This window comes from Centroberyx affinis, unplaced genomic scaffold (genome assembly GCF_046629955.1).
Source record: "Centroberyx affinis isolate AG114_WGS23_722 - 3 ecotype Tasmania unplaced genomic scaffold, CSIRO-AGI_Caff_v1 ptg001667l_1, whole genome shotgun sequence".
Taxonomy (NCBI): domain Eukaryota; kingdom Metazoa; phylum Chordata; class Actinopteri; order Beryciformes; family Berycidae; genus Centroberyx; species Centroberyx affinis.
This window is the reverse complement of record NW_027280092.1, coordinates 202,141-223,466: the sequence shown is the minus strand read 5'-3', so window position 1 is coordinate 223,466 and position 21,326 is coordinate 202,141. Positions and strand designations below refer to the sequence as shown.

Below are 21,326 nucleotides of genomic sequence, written 5' to 3'. Positions count from 1 at the left end.
GGCAGCGAGTGATCCCGCGTGCATTGTGGGACTTGTAGTTTTTAAACGGTTTGTTTCTCATAATAGAGACTGCTGATAGGAATCATCATGGAAAACCCCGTTAGAAGGCACAGATCTGTCAAGTCGCCTTTTGATAGAAATGACATGTTATTTGTATCTCTGTCATTATTTCCATATTTAAAACTTGGTTTGTGGACAAAAATAACTTCCATGAACTTTATAAACGACAATTATTTAGTCTACTGTGTTATATAGGGCGTGGTTCCCAAAGTGGGGTTCGGGGACCTTTAGGGGACTTGACATGGTTCAAGGGGGTCGCCAGTAAAAATGAGAACTGGTTCAGTTGCTTTATATTTTAACTCACTAACACAATAACAGAATGTATAACAAACACCATTTTGATCAGGAGTTTCCCTCTCTCCATTGCTATTATTGTTAATATGTACTGTCATGTAATTCTTTTCTAAGTCATCTAACAACCAAAATCTTATCTTTGATAAGACACAGTCTTATCAAATGATTTGATATTTGATAAGACACAGTCTTATCAAATGGGGGCCCGTGGTCAAATGCTTAACAGTTTAGGGGTTCTTAACGTGAAAAGGTTCAATAGGGTGTGGGACCCCTGATGCTGATGGAGGCTATTTTATAGATTTGATAGGAATGCTTTTCCTGACTTTACATGCTGCAGTTCTGCCTGTGTCCGTTAGATGGCGCTGCTGCTCCTGGTGGACACGGAGAGGTTCTGTGAGCTGCTCAACACCCAAACCACTGTTACTGTAATAGATAATGATTAACATCATATTGGATGAAGCTCCATATGCCATTTGGTGGGTGTTTTTTATCCAAATCATATGTTTATATAGCTTCATAAACCTATATAAACACACAGTACTAGTCTACTGTGCAATAGGACAGTTACTAGCACAACGCAAGTATATATTGTAATATTAATACCAGTATGTAGGCTGGTAAAAAAGCAGAAGAATCTGCACTAAAAGAGACAGAATGAAAGCCAGTTTGTCCTTGAAATTAGCAGCAAAATAATATCTCACCAACTTGCTGCTTTATTGCAACTGGAAAGATCAATATGATTCTCATTCTAGTTCAGTCTATTTTTCATGAGATATATTGAAAAATACTATGATAACGGTGAATATACAGTAGTCTTTCTCTGTTAACTCATCTGAAGTGTAATGTGGATTTAACCAGTGCCAGTTTTTGAATCCACGTCTTCACTGTCCTCCATGTTGAAACACATTGAAACGATCACAGCAGCAGGAAGGGCCCGCTTTAGTTCACTATTGATCGGACTCCCCATAATGCTAAGGCCAAAGTGTGTCTACCATTGCAGCAACTATTCCAGGTAATTGTTGTCATACAGTGTCACATGGGCTCTTGCATCAGGAGTTGTGTGGAAAGAGCCAGGCAGCCTAAAACAAATACAGGCTCCTGAGTGGACAAAAAGGACCTTAGAGCCACCCATTGTAAACACAGTCCAGGTAGACTACAGTGTTAAACTGCTATGATCACCGTAATGCAATCATGCAGTGTTACGGTAGAATAGGGTGTTATCAGTTAAATGGAACATATGTATTATCTAATTCATCACATCAAGATGAATATGCCCAAAAATAAATTAAATCACTGGGTTGATGAATGAAATTTAAAAGAGGTGATTACTTGCTATCGGTTTTTGGTCAGTTAGATACTTTCTCTCTTTCTGTAATATATTTTATATAATATATTAAAAAGACAAGAAATGATAGTGATAATTAAGCGTAAAGTTTACAAAATGTCTAGTTTGTGTACTTGATAATACAGTCAAATACAGTTTGTCCACTTTGTGTATTTGACAATACAGTCAAATACAGTATTACCTCAGGCATGACTGGTCAAGGTTGGATCCAAAGGTCAAAGGTTGCATTCAGAACTGTTTGTCATGTGAAAACCATTAATTATTGATTGTTTGATTTGATTGAGTGAGTGATTAAAACTCAGGAGAGTGCTATTTGTTTCAGGGTGGCTGTTGAGAAATATTCTGGACAAAGGTCATACCTCTGAACAGAACAGAGAGAGAGAGAGAGAGAGAGAGAGAGAGAGAGAGAGAGATGTATACTATATATATATAATTAATATGTATCAATCTTAATGTTGTGTTAATATTATTTTGTTTCATTGATTCTTGATTGCTTTGGCAATATTGTTGTTGTGACATTCATGCCAATAAAGCAAATTTGAATTTGAGAGCTGGGGGTGAGACAGATGGAGGGAGGGAAGGAGTATGGGATAATACATAGAACGTATTTAGTGCTTCTCACCCCAGTCAAATTATCTCACTGTACACCTCCACAGCTACAGTCATACTGTGAGGCCATATTAATGCCTAGTGACAGAATGTTGAATGCATCTATGTATAGTCTACTGTCTATTATATATTTCACTGTTCCCTCGCACTGGATTTGAGGTCCTGTAGTTCCTGTACATTAGTTTTACTTACGAAATATAGTCATTTTGATTCTGATTATTGCAGTACTGGGCACACATTCTTGGAGTGTCTAGGAAAAGGAGTACGGCTGGCATCACTAACAAGACTATTTCAACTTTACATGTGACTTATAGAAATACCTTTGTTGCTTTGTTATGTATCATCACAATGTAGGAGAAAAGTTTCCGTGTTGCCGTTTAATTTCACCAAACAGCCCTACAGCAAGGTAGCATCATTGGCATTCCACATACAGACTAATGGCTACAGCTAGCCCCAAGCTAGTTTGTTAGTAATCTGCAGCTTGGTCTGACTGAGAACTGCTAATAAAGCTAACAAACCATTTTTAAAATAGCTGAAGGACAAAATGTTCAAACGTTTTGCCATAATGTGACAAGTGTCTGGTGAAGGTAATCCTTCAATACAACAAACTAGCTTCAGACCTGCCCTTCTATTCTATCATACTTAAATAGCCTAACCTCAGGTCTTGGCTGTCAAATGTTGATGATTTCCCCCTCTGCAGAATCATCACATGTTGATGAAAACACAAGCATGTACCATAAACCTTCTTCTTATTACTATTTATTTGCAAGAAACAGTCAATAACTAGCGTGTTACAATTCAATTACTTGATTAATCAATACAACACAGACAAGAAAATACAGATTCTGAATTCAGTCTCCTTCCTCTTTTTTTAGATGTTACTGTGTCATTTTTTTTTTCTTTTCTCCAAATGATCTTCAAGTGCAGGCAGTCAAAACGAACAAGAAGACCTTCTCATGCCGCTGCAGGCCGCGGACCACGAGCATCACATGTCTTGACGAGCTGATCTGAGACCAGCTTTTCTCTCTTTTAAAATGACTATGCATATGCATGTTGTGAACCGGATCTGAAGGCTCTAGGGTTCAGTTGCACCTCCTGGTTAAGGTTTGGGAGGAGAGAGTGTGTGTGCTGCTGGCTCAGTGGGTTCAGCCACATACTGTGTGCTGGTGATGCTGTGTGTTTGAAGCTGGCCTTTAAAAAGCAGGGTGAGATATTGTCACAGGACAAGACTTTACTTCAAATAGTTGCAGATGGACTATCAGCCTTTGTGACCTTTAACAGACAAATACAGTTCAGTAAGGCAGTCACACCCAGGTACACTACATGTCAAATGTGACTGCAACTTAGCGCACTCCTTCAAGTCACACAGTTAAATGATTATAGATGTCATGACTTCTCACTGTTTTTATTTTTTGCAGCATTTCTGAATGTTCCCTTTCATAACCATGGCCTGCATTTTTGGGCAGGAAGAATGTATGCATTAATTCATAACGTATGTGTGTGTGTGTACCCATGTGCATGAGGAGCCTCTATGGCTGGCTGCTGACTCTGCAGGCCATATCAGAACATGAGGCATGAGGGCTGAAGTTTTACCAGACATGTCGGACTGTATTATCTCTCTCTGTCTCTCTCTCTCTCATATCTGTGTCCTACTGTACAACCCCCACCCCTTTACTTCCCCTCTTTCACAGCTCATTTGTGTGTGCGTGCGTGTGTGTGTGTGACCCCTCCCCCAGTTCCCAGTGTAGAAACATTAACAGGAAATTCACAATTTACAAACCAGACTGGGACACACTAGATTGTACATTCAGAATGAGGCACAAACCTCTTGAGGAAGGAGGGCTGGCCCATGTTTCACAGTCAAAATCAGTGACACTCATTCAACTGACATATGAGTGTGTTGAGATGAATAGTTAGTTACAGCAATATTCTCCCATAAGATTCATTAATCATTACTTAAAGCTGCAGTAGGCAACTTTGCTCCTTTGCAGCCTCCGATGGTAGCAAGAGGGAACTGTTTGAATTTGGAGGACTTCACTACCCAGAAATCATGTAACGTGACGACAGTAAACTCAGATCCAAATTTCTTCTTTGTGGCTGGTGGGGGTAGAAGCTGTGAAAAAAGTTCAGCCAACTGAACACATGCTCACTGTTGTGTAAGAGCAGGTTTTGCATATGCTCCCTTTAGTAATGGTACAAGTAAAAGTGAATGGTCTGATAAGATAGATTTGTTTTTTCAGATAGGTTGATATGCAGTCAGCTGATGTCAGCCATGCACTGTCACTGTCTCAAGCCCCATTTTTCTCACGCAGTTGTAAAAGAAAAGTAGTGCAAAGGTAGTGTATTTGCAGTGCAGAAAGTTGGGAAAGAGTAAATTCCTGCAGTAGTGAGAACAAATATGTATTAGTAACCGTAAATGTTGGCTGTTTGGAGTTATTTTATGGTCATTTTTGCCCTTTTTGGAACTCTAAAGAACCAGGACCCGGCCACTTTAGTTCTTTTTGAGAAAGCTGAAACGAAGCATCTTATGTGGACATGCAAACTTAACCACTGTTTCAACTGACATGAGGGTCAGGATGGGCAAATCTGCTGTAAATCAGACCGATAATCCTCTAGTGCAGTGGTGTTCAGTTGTACCATCATGACCTAAGACTGGACGCAGGTTGTCAGCCAAACATTACTAGTTCATTCCAACCAAATATAGTGTCACCTTAGCATTTTGTGACCCTAAATTAAGCCCATTGTTGGTCGAGCAGTTGTCGGACAGAAAAGTATGTCAATAGCAACGCGTGTATCATGTCATAGGTTCCACTGAAACTCAAACTAACTGCTGGCAGTCTAAGTCTAAAGTGAGGGAAAGCGGGCTTCTTTACATTACTGTCAACAGTAAGGATCCATTTCCGTACCCCGGCCTCCGTACTTCCGGGTTGAAACTCCACAGTTTCGCTCCGCGGGTCTGTTCGCCGAGGAGGAACTAGTTGGGGAACTTGCATCAGCCAGCAGGGGCGGTCAGTTCGTGTTTTTAGCAAAAAACACAACAGTATGAGCGCAACCTGCGATGTGAGCCGAAGCGAAGTAGGATACAGAATATCATAGTTTATGGACAGTCATTTAAATGCTGTTTTCATGTGAGACTTAGTGCACTTTTATTTAGCGACGAGAAACGCCTCCGCGCTGTCTTGAACGGTGGTCTTGATGCTGGACTTTACTTGAAAAAGCTGCAGAAGTAGTTAGAATAAGCTAAAGATTTGTACAGCCGGTACTGACCGTATCGTCGCTTAGGGAAGCTATCGTTAAAGTGTGGATTAATACTAATATAGAGTCTCCTAGCTGGAGATTAGTTGGACGACGTCCTGTTTACCGGCTCATCAAGGTGTATCTTTGTGAATGTACACGTGTTGCAAAGTGCAAGGTCCTCGGTCCTCTCACTGCACACCAGTCAGATATGAGTTGTGAGCAGCTCTAGCCACAGCTCTGCACTTTACCTCTTCAGCTGTATGTGTTTTTTCGTTTTTTTTTAGAGTTTTATATTTGATAAGCTAGTTTTATTTCCCCGGAGATGTCGTGCCTTTTGCTCGGAGTTATACGAAGGTGAGTCTCATGACTTTCTGTGTCTTTATATCATTATTATCTTGTTCCGTCTGCACATGTAATGGGCACAGTGTGTACCTTTCATTAACAGTACACGGGCCCACAGTAAAACCCATTTCAGTGTACTTAAGAACATGTAAGAACATGTTTAGCTACAACTTAATGTTCCAAATAAACAAAAAATGCCAAAATGTATTTGTACATGTAGGTGTCATTCCTTGTTTCTTCTTTTCTTCGTATGTGTTGTTGCCAATATACTGTATATTTGCATGGATATCCAAAACAAACGTATTTTGAATGAATGTCATCTAATACATTTTTGGCCAATTTGGTATATTTCGAAACGTATGTTGTTGAAACATATTATGTAAAGTGTATTCTGCCTGTTTGATCTGGACTTTGTTGCAAAGTTTCAGTCTGATAATTGTTTACCACTTTCTCTGAGTAGGCAACATCTTCACAGTGTAATTTGGGCCAGTAAGACAGATTTTTAGCCTCTCTGACTATTGTCTTAGAGGTTTTAACAACATATTGGATATATAGATAAACATTCTTGAAACCAGTCGCTGTAAACCAATCTGAGATATGGTCTTTGGCACTATTCCTAGATAAACATTCATCCTATATGCTTTTACTGCACAGGAATCACACATCCCTCAACTTCTAGAGTAGCCTTCATTTCCAAAAAGGGTGACATTTAAGTAAAATGGACCACAAATGTCCTTATTTGCCATTAAACCACGCCACAAAGTCTAACCTGGTTGAGAAATCTGTTTTGGTATTGACTGTCAGCCTGCTTCCAAAACCTGACAGACTTGATTTCAGAGAAACAGCCTGTGATAAGACAAGGTTTCACAGGTGTGTGTGGTTTAAAAAAAAAAAAAAAAGCCACTTTTCACATTTTCTCTCTTCACCACTCTTTCCTCCAGGGTTTGTGATGATACTGTGTCACACAGGGACTCGGGGAGTAAATGTGAGCGCTCCGTGGCATTGTGTGTGTGTGCTTTTGTTTCCCATTGGGGGGGACGCATGTGAGTGACTGACTGGCTGTGTGGCGAGGGCATGTGAGTGACAGCTCAAAACTAAAGAAGGGCCCATGTTCTTGTGCATTTGTGGTGTTGTATGTGTTTCTAGTTGAGAGATACCAGGGGCTGGAGTCTGCATCTACCATTATCTTTCCATCTGCCTGAATACCCTGAAGGACTTCTCATATATTACCCCCCTCTGTACTCACCTTGGCATGTGTAAGCCTCATGCATGCAGTATTTGTGCATGTCCCTGCTTCATGGGTAGACTCTGCCCTATGAGACTATTGACCAGGACTAGTCTGGGGGGTGGGGGTGGGGGTGTGCCTGCTTGTGGTGCATGAGGATTGGCCTGCTGATTTTGGAGGTGTGTTTCATTGTTCTGGGGGAAAAGGAACCTCTTCTCGGCCCAGCTGGAGCCAAGAGCCGGCACCGGGGGAACGGGGATTGGGGAACTGATGCGTTCACAGCGTTATCTGTTCTTGCCATGCCTCCATTATCCATTGCCATGGATAACATCCCTGCTTACAAAAGCTCTCACTCAAGTTGCCTTGTTTCAAAATTCCCCCTCCCGCAGAAGTCATCATGGGAAATTCATTTATAACTTTTAAATGCTGCAAGGTAGTCTCCACCTTTTTGTCAGTCTAGAGCAGAGAAAGGTTTTGCAAGCCTCTGTAGACTGTGTTTTATGGTGTTTTACAGTGTTAAATCTACATGCCGATTTTCTTAAATGGAAGCATGCTCAACTTGCAGTGTGGCTCATCAGGTATGGGGGATGGGGAGAGGAAAGGGAGGATGGGATCGGGGAAGGGAGAGAAAAAGCCTGAAGGGATGAATGAGCAGGGCAGTTGGGAGGGCAAAGGTCATCGGAAGCTGCTGAGGACTTCTAAAAGATTTTGATGTAAAGAGGGAGTCAGAGGGAGTCAGTCTCGAGTCAGCTAGCACTTGAACAAATTAACAGTTAACAAATACTTTGCTTCTATTAGTTCATTTCAAATTCAATGCAACTCATCTCCTTTCTAATCCTAATCACATTTGAGATAATGCTCAGCGCCACACGGATGGTTATGGTAATCAGTGGCATGACAGAGCGGATTGGTTGGGTGTATGTTTAATTGATTTTCTGGGGGGGTAAAGACTATAAGTTCATGTGAAGTAGAGGCTATAGACCTCCTTGAAGTAGATTGATTCTCATCAAATTTCACAGATAAGACTGACAAAATGCTTGTGCTTTTTTGGGCTTGCCTTTGTCCAATACGTCTAGGGCAAAAGGTCAGTCATGGGTACAATTATAACACTGTTCTTCCTTTTTGTTCCACTTACATTTATCTTTCATTTACTTGTTTAGACCTTAGTCGAAAAGTGTTTAAACGTCTTTGAAAAAACCTTTGATTTCTGCTACACATCAGTATTGTTCCAAAGCTTTTACAGGATGTAGGTGGTAAATTGGCCAGTAGAGAGGGTCTGATAAGTGGGAGATGTAGACTTCTGATAAGACCAACCAACAATCTTCACAGACAATGCAGCTTGAAATTCTGAATCCTAAATGCAAGAGAAATTGCATCAGTGTTTTGTATGGCATCTTGGAGGTCAAATCTTTATATAGTTGGTCAGAAAAAACAATTGGCCTGACTGTTAAACAGTTAAATATGCAGGACAAACCCTGTACATCTGCAAAGCTTAATTCTGAGAAGCATACATGTTGAGACAATGAGATAAACATTGACCTTACTCTAATAAAGTCCCCAATCCAAAACTGGTAGTGAACATATCAAACGCATCACATTTATACTCCGCTTTGGAGGTAAAATCCATACTACTCTGTAGATGAGCAAAAAGCAAAACAAGACAAACTTTAATTCACAATCTAAATTTGTTTTTCACTGTATGTCAAGCATGCAGTGGCAGCATGAACTGCAGGTTGTTTATGATTAATTACCAATACATCAATGGTTAAACAGCTGGCTTGCTAAAGGATAAATGTCCTGTGAGAGTTTGAACCCTGAGGTTGGCATTAGATTGTTCTTGGCTCCCTGCCCGCTCACCATCAAGTTGCACGTTATCTTCTCAGTGAGTGCTTCAAGGCTTGCATACTGCATGTGCCCTTTGTACGCTCTGACCAGATGTATGTGAGTGTGTAAGTGTGTGTGCACATGATATGTAATGACACACTCAATGCAGCCAATTGAGAGTTGCGTGCCTTCGCTTAACAGGGCAACCCTGTCTCTCTCTTTCAACCAGCGGCCGAAGTAGAGGAGTGTGATTTGTATTTCTAGTCTCTCCAAGTATCTGCCGCCTTGGACACAAGCTGGAATGTGAGTCAAATTAAAGCGCAAACCAGCTCTTTACTTGTTATAGCAAGTAAAACATTTCTTTACAGTTCCTTTTGGGTTTCTCATTTGAGCAGCGCAGCATCTAAATACCACCACTGAGGTGCCCTTGAGCAAGGCCCTTAACCCCAACCGCTCCAGTGGAGCTGCTCAGTGGCCAGCAGATCAGACTGTGGTTGTACTGGTCAGCTTCCAGGTGTGAATGTGATCAGGGCATTCCTGAAAAAGAGAGCATTGCTCTCAGTGAAACTCCCCCTGAATAAAGATGAAAAATCTTTTTAAAAAATCTTCTTTTTTTCTCTTCTTTTTTGAAGAGGACATCTCAGGTCAACCAGTCGGACACAAAACTCACACACACACACACACACACACACACACACACACACACACACGCTGCCTTTTTCCAGTTTAGCCGACCATTGCTCAACAAAAGGGAAATAAAGGAACACACACACAAGGCCTGTATTTTAACAGCTTGCCCTCTCAGTGACTTGTGTTTGTGAATATCGTACTGCCAACAAACAATAGGCCGGCCCCCTACATGCCTCTCCCTTTATGTGGAGGCGTCTGTTTCCAGGCTCTCAGGTTGCACTAACTACCCCGGGGGGCAGCAAAGGCATCTCAGTGTCACTGCTGTCACATGGAAACCATCTAACTCCACTTTTCGGATTTTTATGCCTCAGCGCCGGCGACAACCGTGGCCGGAGGCATTATGTTTTTGGGTTGTCCGTCCATCTCTCCATCCCATTCTCGTGAACGCGATATCTCAGGAATGCCTAGAGGGAATTTCTTCAAATTTGGCACAAACGTCCACTTGGACTCAAGGATGAACTGATTAGAATTTGGTGGTCAAAGGTCAAGGTCACTGTGACCTCACAAAAGACGTTTTTGGCCATAACTCAAGAATTCATATGCTAATTATGACAAAATTTCACACAAATGTCTAATAGGATAAAATGATGTAGTGATGACATTTTATATCCAAAAGTTCAAAGGTCAACTTCACTGTGACATCAAAGTGTTGTGCTTACCACTGTAGCTGAGAAAACGATCTTGGGTCATTCTACAAAAACGGTGGAAGTGCTGTCACTTACTTTTGCAGACACCAAAATCCTTTAAGTTGACCTAATAATCACATTAATTATATATGTTCAATAAATAAAGACTGTCATTGCAATGATAAAACAAAGTTTATTGGCGGAGGCATTCAACCGCGAGGCGGTTATTTCTAGTTTTACTTGTATTGAAAGCGTTTGTGGTCCTTTTATGTGTTGTGAATATTCCGTGACCCAGTGGCCTTTAAATCCAACAAGAACCAAACAGTGTCAAAAATGAATGGGCATCTACGGGAACTTTGTGGTATTATGAGATTTTTTTTTGCAAAGGGGAACTTTACAACCAATTAAACAACAAATTAATAAAAACCAATGAGGCAATCAATATAAATTCCAGACATCAGTTATAAATAGGGTTACAGAAATATTGGGGGGGGGGGGGGGCATATCAGAGCCTGCATGTAAAATGCTTTTTAAAAGGTGATTTAAAAGTTGACAAAGTTGAGTTTAAGTATGATTAGTATTTAATAAGGATGTCTAGAGGGAAATAGATCTGGTAAGAGACTGAGCTCGTCTCTCCAGTTCAGTCAGTGAGGACTCTGGTCAGAGTCGGTCCATCCAGTTGATCCTCATTCATTTAAACCAGACCACGGTAATATGAGCATGCCAGAAAATTATTGAAAAATTTCTATTCCCTCTATATTCAGTGATGTAGCTCTAGCCAGTAAGGAACTGTTAAGGGACAATTAAGTTTATTACCAGCCCACTGTAGCATTAAGTGATAGATCACAAACCCCCATTTCCTGACGTTTCAGATTTTATATCTCCCCAAACAATTATCAGTTCCTGTTTAGAAGAGCTGTTCTCTTTGCAGGTTTTGCATGAATAAATATCCTCGCAGGGTGTAACACACGGGGGTGAGCCCAACACAGTGGAAAGAACACTGCATTAGTAGATTAGGCTTGTATCATGCATTATAGACGTGTTGGTTGTTGAGTCTGTCCTAACTGTGTAGAGTTACGCCCAATTCAACCACAGGTCATCGTAAATGCAAATTGTCCTACTGATCTCCTACCACTGAATGAAATCAGTCTCTCTCTCTGTCTCTCTCTCAGTCTCTCAATAGTGACTGATTGATCCAATATATATGCTGTCAATGTATTGACTTTAATAATTAATCCTTAGACAGATTGCTGTTTGTGAAAAAAAAACTGATATCGGTATCATGCTCTTGATATACGACAGCCAAAACAAATACATGTTATCGTTCTGGTACTTCCGTCTCCATGTTGTTTTGAACAGTGTTCAAGCCTGTTTTCTTTATTGTCCATGCAGTACCCAGAATAACCAGGTCATAAAAACAAAGTGTCAGCGTGTTTGGATATACACCCTTCCTTCTCTCCCTTTCCTCCAACCCTCTCTCCTCTGTCCTTCTCTCCTCTCCATCTCTTCAGGCCAGTGGTCTATTCTCTTTTCCATCTCCAGATGTGCTGGTCGTCTGTTGATATAGAGACCTTTCAAATCTTATCTCAGTAGATGACACAATATTTACCTTTATATGAAATGTGTGTAAATAAGATGAACTGCCATTTGTGGATCTATTTTAGTCTGCCCGGGACTCATCTCTATGTTTAATGGCAGGTCAGAAACCTGTGAGAAAGGTGAATGCTGCCACCTACTTTCTTGGGAGTGTGTATTGTTCTTCAGTGTCAACGACAATGTAAAACTTGAAGGGGCAGTATGTAAGATTTTTTATTGCCCCATAGCACAAAAGGACCATAATCTATCTGCAGGGGTTGATAGGGTTGTTGATCAATGCCAATGACTCAACCATTACTTTGCCAGGTGCTGAGACGTTCTGTCCTGGACTCTGTTTTGGACCAAAAACTCAAAACTCCCCACTGCCCAAAGGCTTAAAGAAGACTAAAAAGCCTCAAGCCAAAAAAGCAAACCAGTATTATTATCATAGTACTTTGCATGGTGATATAATACTTTTCACTAGATGTTTCTGTTGGATCTCTGCTGTAATTAACTAGCTCACTGATAGATCACTTAATGCCACACTGCTCTAACCCGGCTGTCCCTTCCCCTCTCTTCCAGGCGGGGTGGTGTTGGGGCAAGTGTCGGGGTTCGCTCCCTGGCCTCCATCCCCTCGCTGCCCCCGGCCGTGGCGGAGTTTGTCAAGGGGGCGGTGGAGGAGTGCAAGCCTGCCGGCGTGCACGTGGTGACGGGGACGCCGGAGGAAACGGCCAACATCCTGGCGGGCCTGGAGAAGGAAGGGATGGTCAAGAGGCTTCCCAAATATGAGAACTGGTAAGGACTTCACGTGTCCCTGCAAACATCCCCTGTCGCTGAAACAAGGCAGTGGGTAATATGATGTGATGCAGTGTTTTAACATTATATTTCATTGATCCCTGCTCAAGGACACTTCAGCAGGGAGGATGCTTGTCGGAAGAATTAGTCAGCTGTCCTAATTCGCTCTAGTATTCGCTGTAGTATTTGGGTCACACAGTCTTGAACAACAACAATAGTGATAACAATAATCAATGTCAACAGTTCCAGGAGGCTCAACCAAGCCCTTTTTGTGCTTTGTACTCATTTTACGAGGTTTCATAGGTTTATAATAGTCTCATAGCCTTTCTTTATATAGCACTTCTAAAATGACAGTGCTTCTTAATAAACTTCACAACTAAACCACACTAACATAAAAAGCTAAAGTCAGTCCAATAATGGATCAGGGCTTCCATATTGAACCAGAACAAATCATGCAGTAGCATGACCCTGACCGGTTGTCCTGTTCTTTCCTCAGTATCTATATCTGCCGCTGTTTGCCGATCTCTAATCACATTATTTGATCAACTCCTCTCTACAACACAAAGATCAGTCTGCCTCTCACTCACGTTTCTCACACTGTGGACCTGAAGCCAACCATGAGATGCCAGGCACACAGACACCAGCCCTCTCACGTCATAAAACTAGATAAGACAGCTAAAAGTGTATTATTAATGAACTTTCATCACTGCTGATTAGAGGTCATTCGTTATACTTAGCTATCAGTACAGCAGCTTTTATTGTTTGCCTTCATGAGACAGGTTTCCAAAATGACAAGCTATGAATGTGGGCTGAGAGCCAGTAGCTGTCCTCCATCATGGACGCTTTCTGCTGCAGTAGTACTCTCTTCTTTCTCAGTCAGTGAAAGCACTAGGATTTTCACTTGGTCATTTGGTGTATGCATATCACAGTATAGTAATAACATAGTAATGTTACTGTCAATGTGGTGAAAGGATGTACAGACATACAAACAAATGTTAGAAAACAGACCTGAATAGCCAAACTGTAACACAAAACTTGTCTCTCAGCCATCCAGGTGACAGATCCTGTAGAGCAGAACAATACTGCAGCAGTACTTCACTGTTGCTTTTACGCTTTTGTACTTACAGTAACCAGATGGACCATTTATGACGGTTATGTAATATAAGATAAGATGATACTTAAGTGATTCCCTGTGGGGAAATTATATTGTTGCAGTAGCAAAAGTAAGAGGATGCAGTAGGGAAAAAAGACAAATAGCACATAATAGAATATAAATGAGGAAAAAAACAGTAAAAAACAAATGAAAAACAAAACAATAAAAAAAATGTAAACAATTGTGTGTATGATGTTGATTCAGCTGCATGTTATAAAGACTGTATTGGTGAGAAATATGGGGAAGGAGTATAGATTGCTAACGTGTCGATTGAGTTACATTTTTTACTTACAGCTACATCCAGATATTGATAAGTTTGTGGTCATGTGACCTGTTCAGTGTTCCTCAGACTGTAGTAGACTTTAGATACACACCATCTGGGTGCTTACAGCTACATCGCTAGCAATACTAGCACTTTCTCCCAGCCTCGCTTCTTAGTATTTGTATTATCATCCTCCACAATTCATAATTTTTCTGTACGGTGCTCTGAGATCACGATGGTTGTTGTCGGCAGCTGGCTGGCGCGCACGGACCCCAAGGACGTGGCTCGGGTGGAGAGCAAGACTGTGATTGTGACCAAGAAGCAGAGGGACACCATCCCCATCCCCAGCGGGGGGGCCAAGAGCCAGCTGGGCAGCTGGATGAGCGAGGCGGACTGGCAGAAGGCCAGAGCGGAGCGTTTCCCCGGCTGCATGGCAGGTACACAACACAATACCAGAAAACATCATGTTTGTCCCTTGTTGCCATGGAGGAGATGGGTTTCAACTTCCCTCCTTTTCAAATGGCTTTTGAAAGTGTTACATGTTCGAATGTTAATTTTTTACTCGTTGGCAAATGAATACAAGACGAAATGATTAACAGGAATAAACAAGGAAATTTATCTTTTCTTTTTCTTTTTTTCTTGTAAAGGAGATTGGCCCAATGTTGTTTTTGAGGAAGATGTGGGTGGAGTGCCTGTTAAATACACTTATTTACTTAAAAATGCATATTATTGCTATGTTATTTATGTGTGACTTTTAGCCAAAACGAAAGCATGATGCAGATCATTGGCACTACTGTTTGTGTCATTACCACAAATGTCACAGAAATACATTAATGAGAAAATCCCATGACATCTTCAACCTAATATTCACTAAATTTTTCATTTATAAACTTTGAGGAAGGTGGGCCCTGAATGAAAGTTTTCCAACATTTGTCAGTGTGATAAATGTTTTAAGTATTGCCTATGATGATAGAAAAATAAACCTCATTAATGTGTTGTATTAACTTCTCCCCTTTACCCTCTCTGTAGGTCGGACCATGTATGTGATCCCCTTCAGTATGGGGCCAGTAGGCTCCAGTCTGTCTAAATATGGAGTCCAGGTACTGACTCCGCTGCGCTTCACACTTTACCTTAGTGTTTCTCAAGCTATGGTTTGAGAATCAAAACTGTCTGTGGCCTTGAGTTACAATACGCTTTAATGAGCCTCTTCCAGGGTGATACCTTGTTTACCAAATTTTCACCTTGGGACCGATGTTCATTAAAACATCCTGGTACTCGTACAATGTGGGGACTCACCTTAAATTTTTATGTCCCAGCCTATAGTTCAAGAAACACAGCTTTACTGTAGTTTACTGCACTGTACTCTTGCTTTAAATATGTACAAGATGCAGTCACCAGTTTGCTTGTGTTGTATTGCTTGTACTTAATGTACTGATTGAAAGGCAGTATTGTCTTCTTTTTCATGAATTTTTTCATCTCCGTAAGGCTAATTTCTCACTGCAAGGTAGTTGAGTTTTCATGGTAGTACAGCACAACATGTAGTCTCCATATTAATTGGATACTTTATGTATGTAGATATAAAATTATAAAACCTTTTGACAGTTCCGGTTCTTAGCTCTGATTGGCTGAGTCACAGTCAAAGCTGTTCACCACTCATACTTATATGTCGCTTAGCAACCACTTTGTTTACCTACTGCTGACCATATTGAACTATATTGCTTGATGGAAGAGTAACATTTAATTGTGATTATTATTGAATTATTATTGCTTGAAAATAAGGTTTATCGGACATTTGCGTCCCCTTTTAATTGCAATAGTGTATTACAATTTTTTTTATTAAAGCAATAAACCGCTCTGTTGTGCTGTACAATGCCTCTTAGCTGTACTAAAATCACTGTAAATCATTTTTTTTATCATCATAAGACCTCACAGAAGTATGATAACGGTTTCTTGTCCTTCCAGGTGACGGACTCGCCGTACGTCGTGGCCAGCATGGGGATCATGACCCGTATGGGCGCGCCGGTCCTGAGCAAACTGGCCGAAGGGGTGGAGTTCGTCCGCTGCCAACACTCTGTAGGACGGCCCTTACCACTCAAAGGTACCAGTTGCAGGGGGATGAACCAAGCTCTTTTTGTGCTTTGCACTCATTTTACAAGGTTTGATAGGTTTATAATAATAGTAGTCTATTATTCATATAGAACTTTTCAAAGCACAGTTACAAAGATCTTTGCAAAGGAGTAAAAGCATAGAGAATCTTACCTTGCAAAATAAATGAAAGCAAGATAAGAAAAACATAAAAATAAAACATAAAATGGAGATCAAAAACAATAGGATTGTTACATAAAAGCAAGGCTATACAAATGAGTGAAAAAAGTGATTTAAAAGATAAGAAAGATTTCGGTTTGTATGTTCTGCAAAGAGGGACTTGTGTTGTGTGAAGCTATTCTTTGATTCGTACATAAATAACATAATAATGCTCATATCTTGAATCATACATACAGGTTTAGTTTTTCACCATGATCGCCCAACATGAGATTCACCTTTGTTTTCCCCATTTCGCCTCCCAATTGTCACATTTTATTCCTTACAACCATCACTACATCTCCATCTATCTATCTCCCCCTTCCCTCCTCCTTCCCTCCTTCAATCCTCACATATTTGTCCTTTGTCCATCCTCCCATCCATCCCTTCCTCCAATTATCCCCTTCCTACCTCTCTCTCACTCTTCACATCCCTTCCTCTCTTCCATCCCCCTTCCCCTTGTTTTCCTCCTCCATCCTTTCCTCTCTTCCTTCTTTCCTCCATCTCTCCCGTCCCATTCTTGCATATCACCCTGTGGTCGCTCCACCCCCCCACCCCCCAACCTAAACTTCACTCCGTCTCTCTCCCTTTCTCCTTCCCTTCATCCCTCCACCTCTCCATCTTATCCCACCGCCCATCCTACCGTTTCCATCCTCCTCTCTGGTCTCTCTGTCTCCCTCTATATCCTCCTTCCCTCCCAACCCCCATCCCTCCATCCATCTCTGCCTACCTCCATCTTCCTCCCTCATCCCTCCTCCCTCTTACCTCTGGCTCTTTCTCCATTCCTCCATCATCCCGTCTGTCATCCCATCTCCGTTTCTCCACCCCTAACCCTCCTTCCCTCGCTCCCTAAACCCCGCCTTCCCTTCTCTCCATCCATCCATCTCCCCCTCTCTCACCCCACCACCCCTCTCCCATCTCTGTCTTCTCTCTCTCCTCTCCAGCCCCCCTGGTCAACTCGTGGCCCTGTAACCCAGAAAAGGTGCTGATATCTCACCTGCCAGACAGCAGGCAGATCCTGTCCTTCGGCAGCGGCTACGGAGGAAACTCCCTCCTGGGGAAGAAGTGCTTTGCCCTCCGCATCGCCTCCCGCATCGCCAAGGACGAGGGCTGGCTGGCCGAGCACATGCTGGTGAGGAAGGGCTTGAAGAAGAGAATGCACAGCGATATTGAAACATTACATTATATTCAGTGTCTGCTGTAGGTGAAAAATAGTCAAAATCCAACACTGCAGTAAAAAAACATCAGTTCTTCAAATCATGAAGACTAATAATTATGAAAGTATTCAAAATAATCAATATTATCATTTTAGCCATAATTGTCCAGCCCTATCTTCTTCTGCTTTTACCCTACATTGAACATAGGATGGAAATGTGTATTTTCAATAAAATGTTGTAGTACAAGGCAGTGTGCAGGAGATTCCCTGCATGTTTTGTAGATTACTGCAGAAAGAACAGTGGCTTCTGTCCCTCCAAAAGTGCCTGGACATAATTTGGCTAAGCTGCACTTTGCTTTTGAGTGAGGATTATTCCTGATGTGTTGACATACAATGTGATGGTTTGCCAGACACATTTTGCTGGGATGCTACTGTTCTCATGCAGAAATGCATTTTTACGGAGTGTTTGTCCTTTCCATAGCTTTACTCACCTCTCTCATTCTCTCTCATTCTCTCTCCTCTCCTCTCCCCTCCTCCCCTCTCCCCTCCTCTCCTCCTCAGATCCTAGGCATCACCAACCCTCAGGGAGTGAAGCGCTACGTAGCGGCGGCCTTCCCCAGTGCCTGTGGTAAAACCAACCTGGCCATGATGAAACCAGCTCTGCCAGGCTGGAAGGTCGAGTGTGTGGGAGACGACATCGCTTGGATGAAGTTCGACAGCCAGGGTGAGGATACACACACACACACACAGACACACACAGACACACACACATCTGTTAATACATTTATAGAGCGGTACCTCTTCCTGTTTCCCCCACCCATACCACTTTTCAACACTATTCTCCAGGTAAACTGAGGGCCATCAACCCAGAGAATGGTTTCTTTGGCGTGGCCCCGGGAACCTCAGCCAAGACCAACCCCCACGCCATGTCCACCATCGCCAAAAACACTGTGTTCACCAACGTCGGCGAGACCAGCGATGGAGGAGTGTGGTGGGAGGGCCTGGACGCCCCCGCAGCCGGCGTCACACTCACAGACTGGCACGGCAAAACCTGGAAGACAGGTAACTGCAGCCCAAAAACTGTGTATGTTTTACAAAGACATCATGACCAATGAAATGCAAAGAGGTGAACTCAAGAGCCATAGTGTCAACTGTGCCACCTGGTGGTATGGAGTGGTACTTTACTGCTCCCAAGCGATGACATTTTTAGTATCAGAGTGACCTGAAAGCACAGCATTGCTCTCCAGTGAGAGTTATGACTGTTTGTTTTATGATTGAAGTCACTGGCTGTGGAATTAATTTGTGTGGAAAGAAACACAATTTTATATTAAATTGCTATATAGGTCATTTTATATTCTATTTATGACCTGTGCTGAATCTCCTTAAATTACCTTACTGACACCAATACACAGAATGGATGGCCATGTAATATTCATATGTAGATGGTTATGATATTCTTTGCTTAATTACTCTATTTGTTAAAGTAAAAGTAAAACACAACAAAGGTAGAAAAAAATTACAGCAAAAATAGGTTTACACAACAGCAGCAATGATAGCAGCAGATACTCAACAACATGCTCCAACTTTATTTACACTAATTTTACACCATTTGTCCCTCTCTGTCAACAGGAAGTTCTGCTCTGTGTGCCCACCCCAACTCCCGGTTCTGCACCCCAGCCTCTCAGTGTCCCATCATCGACCCCCAGTGGGAGAGCGAGGAGGGCGTTCCCATCGACGCCATTGTCTTTGGTGGCAGGAGGCCTGAAGGTCAGTGCTGCTCCGACTTGATACACATCAAGAGTTTTGTTTGAAAAGAACATTTACATTTTAGGCATTTATCTGACACTCCTATCCGGAGTGAGCTTAAATTCCTAGATCACCAATATTACAAGCACCAAATAAATAAACAGCACTGTAATCCTGGCAATAAAATAAGAGCTAATGAGAGAGATGGAGCATTTTTTATTGATATCACATGAAAATGATGAGAACACAAAATTATGGAATTTTGGCAATGAACTCCTCAAGTGAAAACAGTAAATAAATCAACATTCAAGAATTGCCATGATTGCAAGTAGCCAATTTAGTAAATATGTTGAAGAGACGAGTGGAAAACTAGAAAGTTTCCCCAACTTGTTAAAAAACAAAAATAGCCACATGTTGCATTACTTTTTTTATATCCTCCTTGTAATTTCAAGGTCAATATAATTTACAAGGGTAGGAGAAGTAATTCTTTTTCAAGCAGTTCAAATAAAGCTATGGATAAATTCTAGCATGTGTGGCTCATGATGATCATGACGCTCCCACACTGCTGACCTTGCCTCAGTTGAGCACTGAAGTGGCGAATGAATGAATAGAGGACAGGTCAGACCTCACTGTCTTGTCATAAGATTGATCAGAGGGTTGAACATACAGTATATGTACATGCAGATACACATATACATGCCCTGCTTCAGGCTGCACAATACTTGTTTCCTTCTAATTTACAGATTTCATTATCATCACAGGAAAACTAGTTTGCAGCATGTTAAATGTAAGAGTCATTAGAACAAGATGTCACATCAACAACAACACAATACAACACATCAAATTGTGCTACGAGCAGCTGTGAGCATGAAGTAAACATGATGAAATGTTGATATCGTGTGGTTGACCTTTGACCCTGTGCATTTGTCAGGAGTCCCTCTGGTGTATGAGACGTTTAACTGGCGCCACGGTGTGTTCGTTGGCGCCGCCATGAGGTCCGAGTCCACAGCAGCTGCTGAGCATAAAGGTACAGACTCACAAACCTCAGACTGTCATAAGCTCTAATGCCTGTTTGTATTGTAAATGTGTACAAAAAATATGCTATGGTATTAAGAGTATGACATATGGTATCCTATTTGCATTGGTACTGATTCACATGTGAAAACCAGGATCAATTTTAAAATAACTGCTAGTTTTTTAGATGTGTGTTTTATGGCATCGTTCATTCTCAGTGATACGGACACTGACTTGGAGTTTGTTTACATGAAATGAATATTTTCCCGCAGGCAAGGTGATCATGCACGACCCCTTCGCCATGCGGCCGTTCTTCGGCTACAACTTCGGCGACTACCTCGCTCACTGGCTGAGCATGGAGAACCGCAAGGCGCCCACTCAGCTGCCCAAGATCTTCCACGTCAACTGGTTCAGGAAGGACCCCGCGACCGGCTCCTTCCTCTGGCCCGGCTTCGGGGAGAACGCCCGCGTGCTGGAGTGGATCTTCAAGCGCTGCAGCCGGGAGAGGGAGGACGAGGCGGCCAGAAAGAGCATTATTGGATGGGTGCCACAAGATGGTGCCATCGATACAAAAGGGCTAGGCAGCAAGGTGGATATGGGGGCCCTGTTCGACCTGCCCAAGCCCTTCTGGCAGAAGGAGACCCAGGAGTTGAGAGCCTACTTCACCCAGCAGGTGGGGGCCGACCTGCCGCCTCAGGTGGAGGCCGAGCTGAAGGCACTGGAGGAGAGGGTGCGGAATTAAAACGCTACGGTCAGGGAAGGGGGAGGAGGTTAGTGGGAGCTACGTTTACATGCACAGAGAATTGTGTTCATTTGTGACAAAAGGGATAATCCGTCACAGGATATCAAAGGTTGAAGTAAACCGTTTAACCCGAAAAAGACCTGAACCGGATTATGGCCAGCAGCCAGGACACTCTGTGCATGTAAAGGTACCAGTGACTCCTGCCTCTGTCTTCCTCTTATGGAGAGAAATCAGGAAGGAAATAAATGTGAGGAGTGGGGGGGGGGGGGGGTAAAAGCTGAAGAGCTACAAAACTATATCCTACCTTTCGGACACTACTTCACACACTGA

General features: G+C 42.2%; 1 protein-coding gene across 1 annotated transcript; it reads left to right on the top strand.

The window, feature by feature from the left end:
• Positions 1-5,332: 5,332 nt before the first annotated feature.
• pck2 (phosphoenolpyruvate carboxykinase 2 (mitochondrial)) lies at positions 5,333-21,231 on the top strand. The gene is made up of 11 exons (XM_071528336.1): positions 5,333-5,899; positions 12,410-12,622; positions 14,290-14,474; positions 15,067-15,137; positions 16,000-16,135; positions 17,283-17,470; positions 18,056-18,218; positions 18,341-18,556; positions 19,124-19,261; positions 20,172-20,267; positions 20,527-21,231. The coding sequence occupies exons 1-11, from the start codon at positions 5,868-5,870 to the stop codon at positions 20,994-20,996; spliced, it is 1,908 nt and encodes a 635-aa protein (XP_071384437.1). The 5' UTR covers positions 5,333-5,867; the 3' UTR covers positions 20,997-21,231.
• The last annotated feature ends 95 nt before the right edge of the window (positions 21,232-21,326 follow it).

Excerpts from the sequence above, each read along its gene's own strand:
- pck2 (XM_071528336.1), top strand. The coding sequence starts at position 5,868 with ATGTCGTGCCTTTTGCTCGGAGTTATACGAAG. Across the intron at positions 14,475-15,066 it reads TTTCCCCGGCTGCATGGCAG|GTCGGACCATGTATGTGATC; the intron begins GTACACAACACA and ends CCCTCTCTGTAG. Across the intron at positions 19,262-20,171 it reads TGGTGGCAGGAGGCCTGAAG|GAGTCCCTCTGGTGTATGAG; the intron begins GTCAGTGCTGCT and ends TGCATTTGTCAG.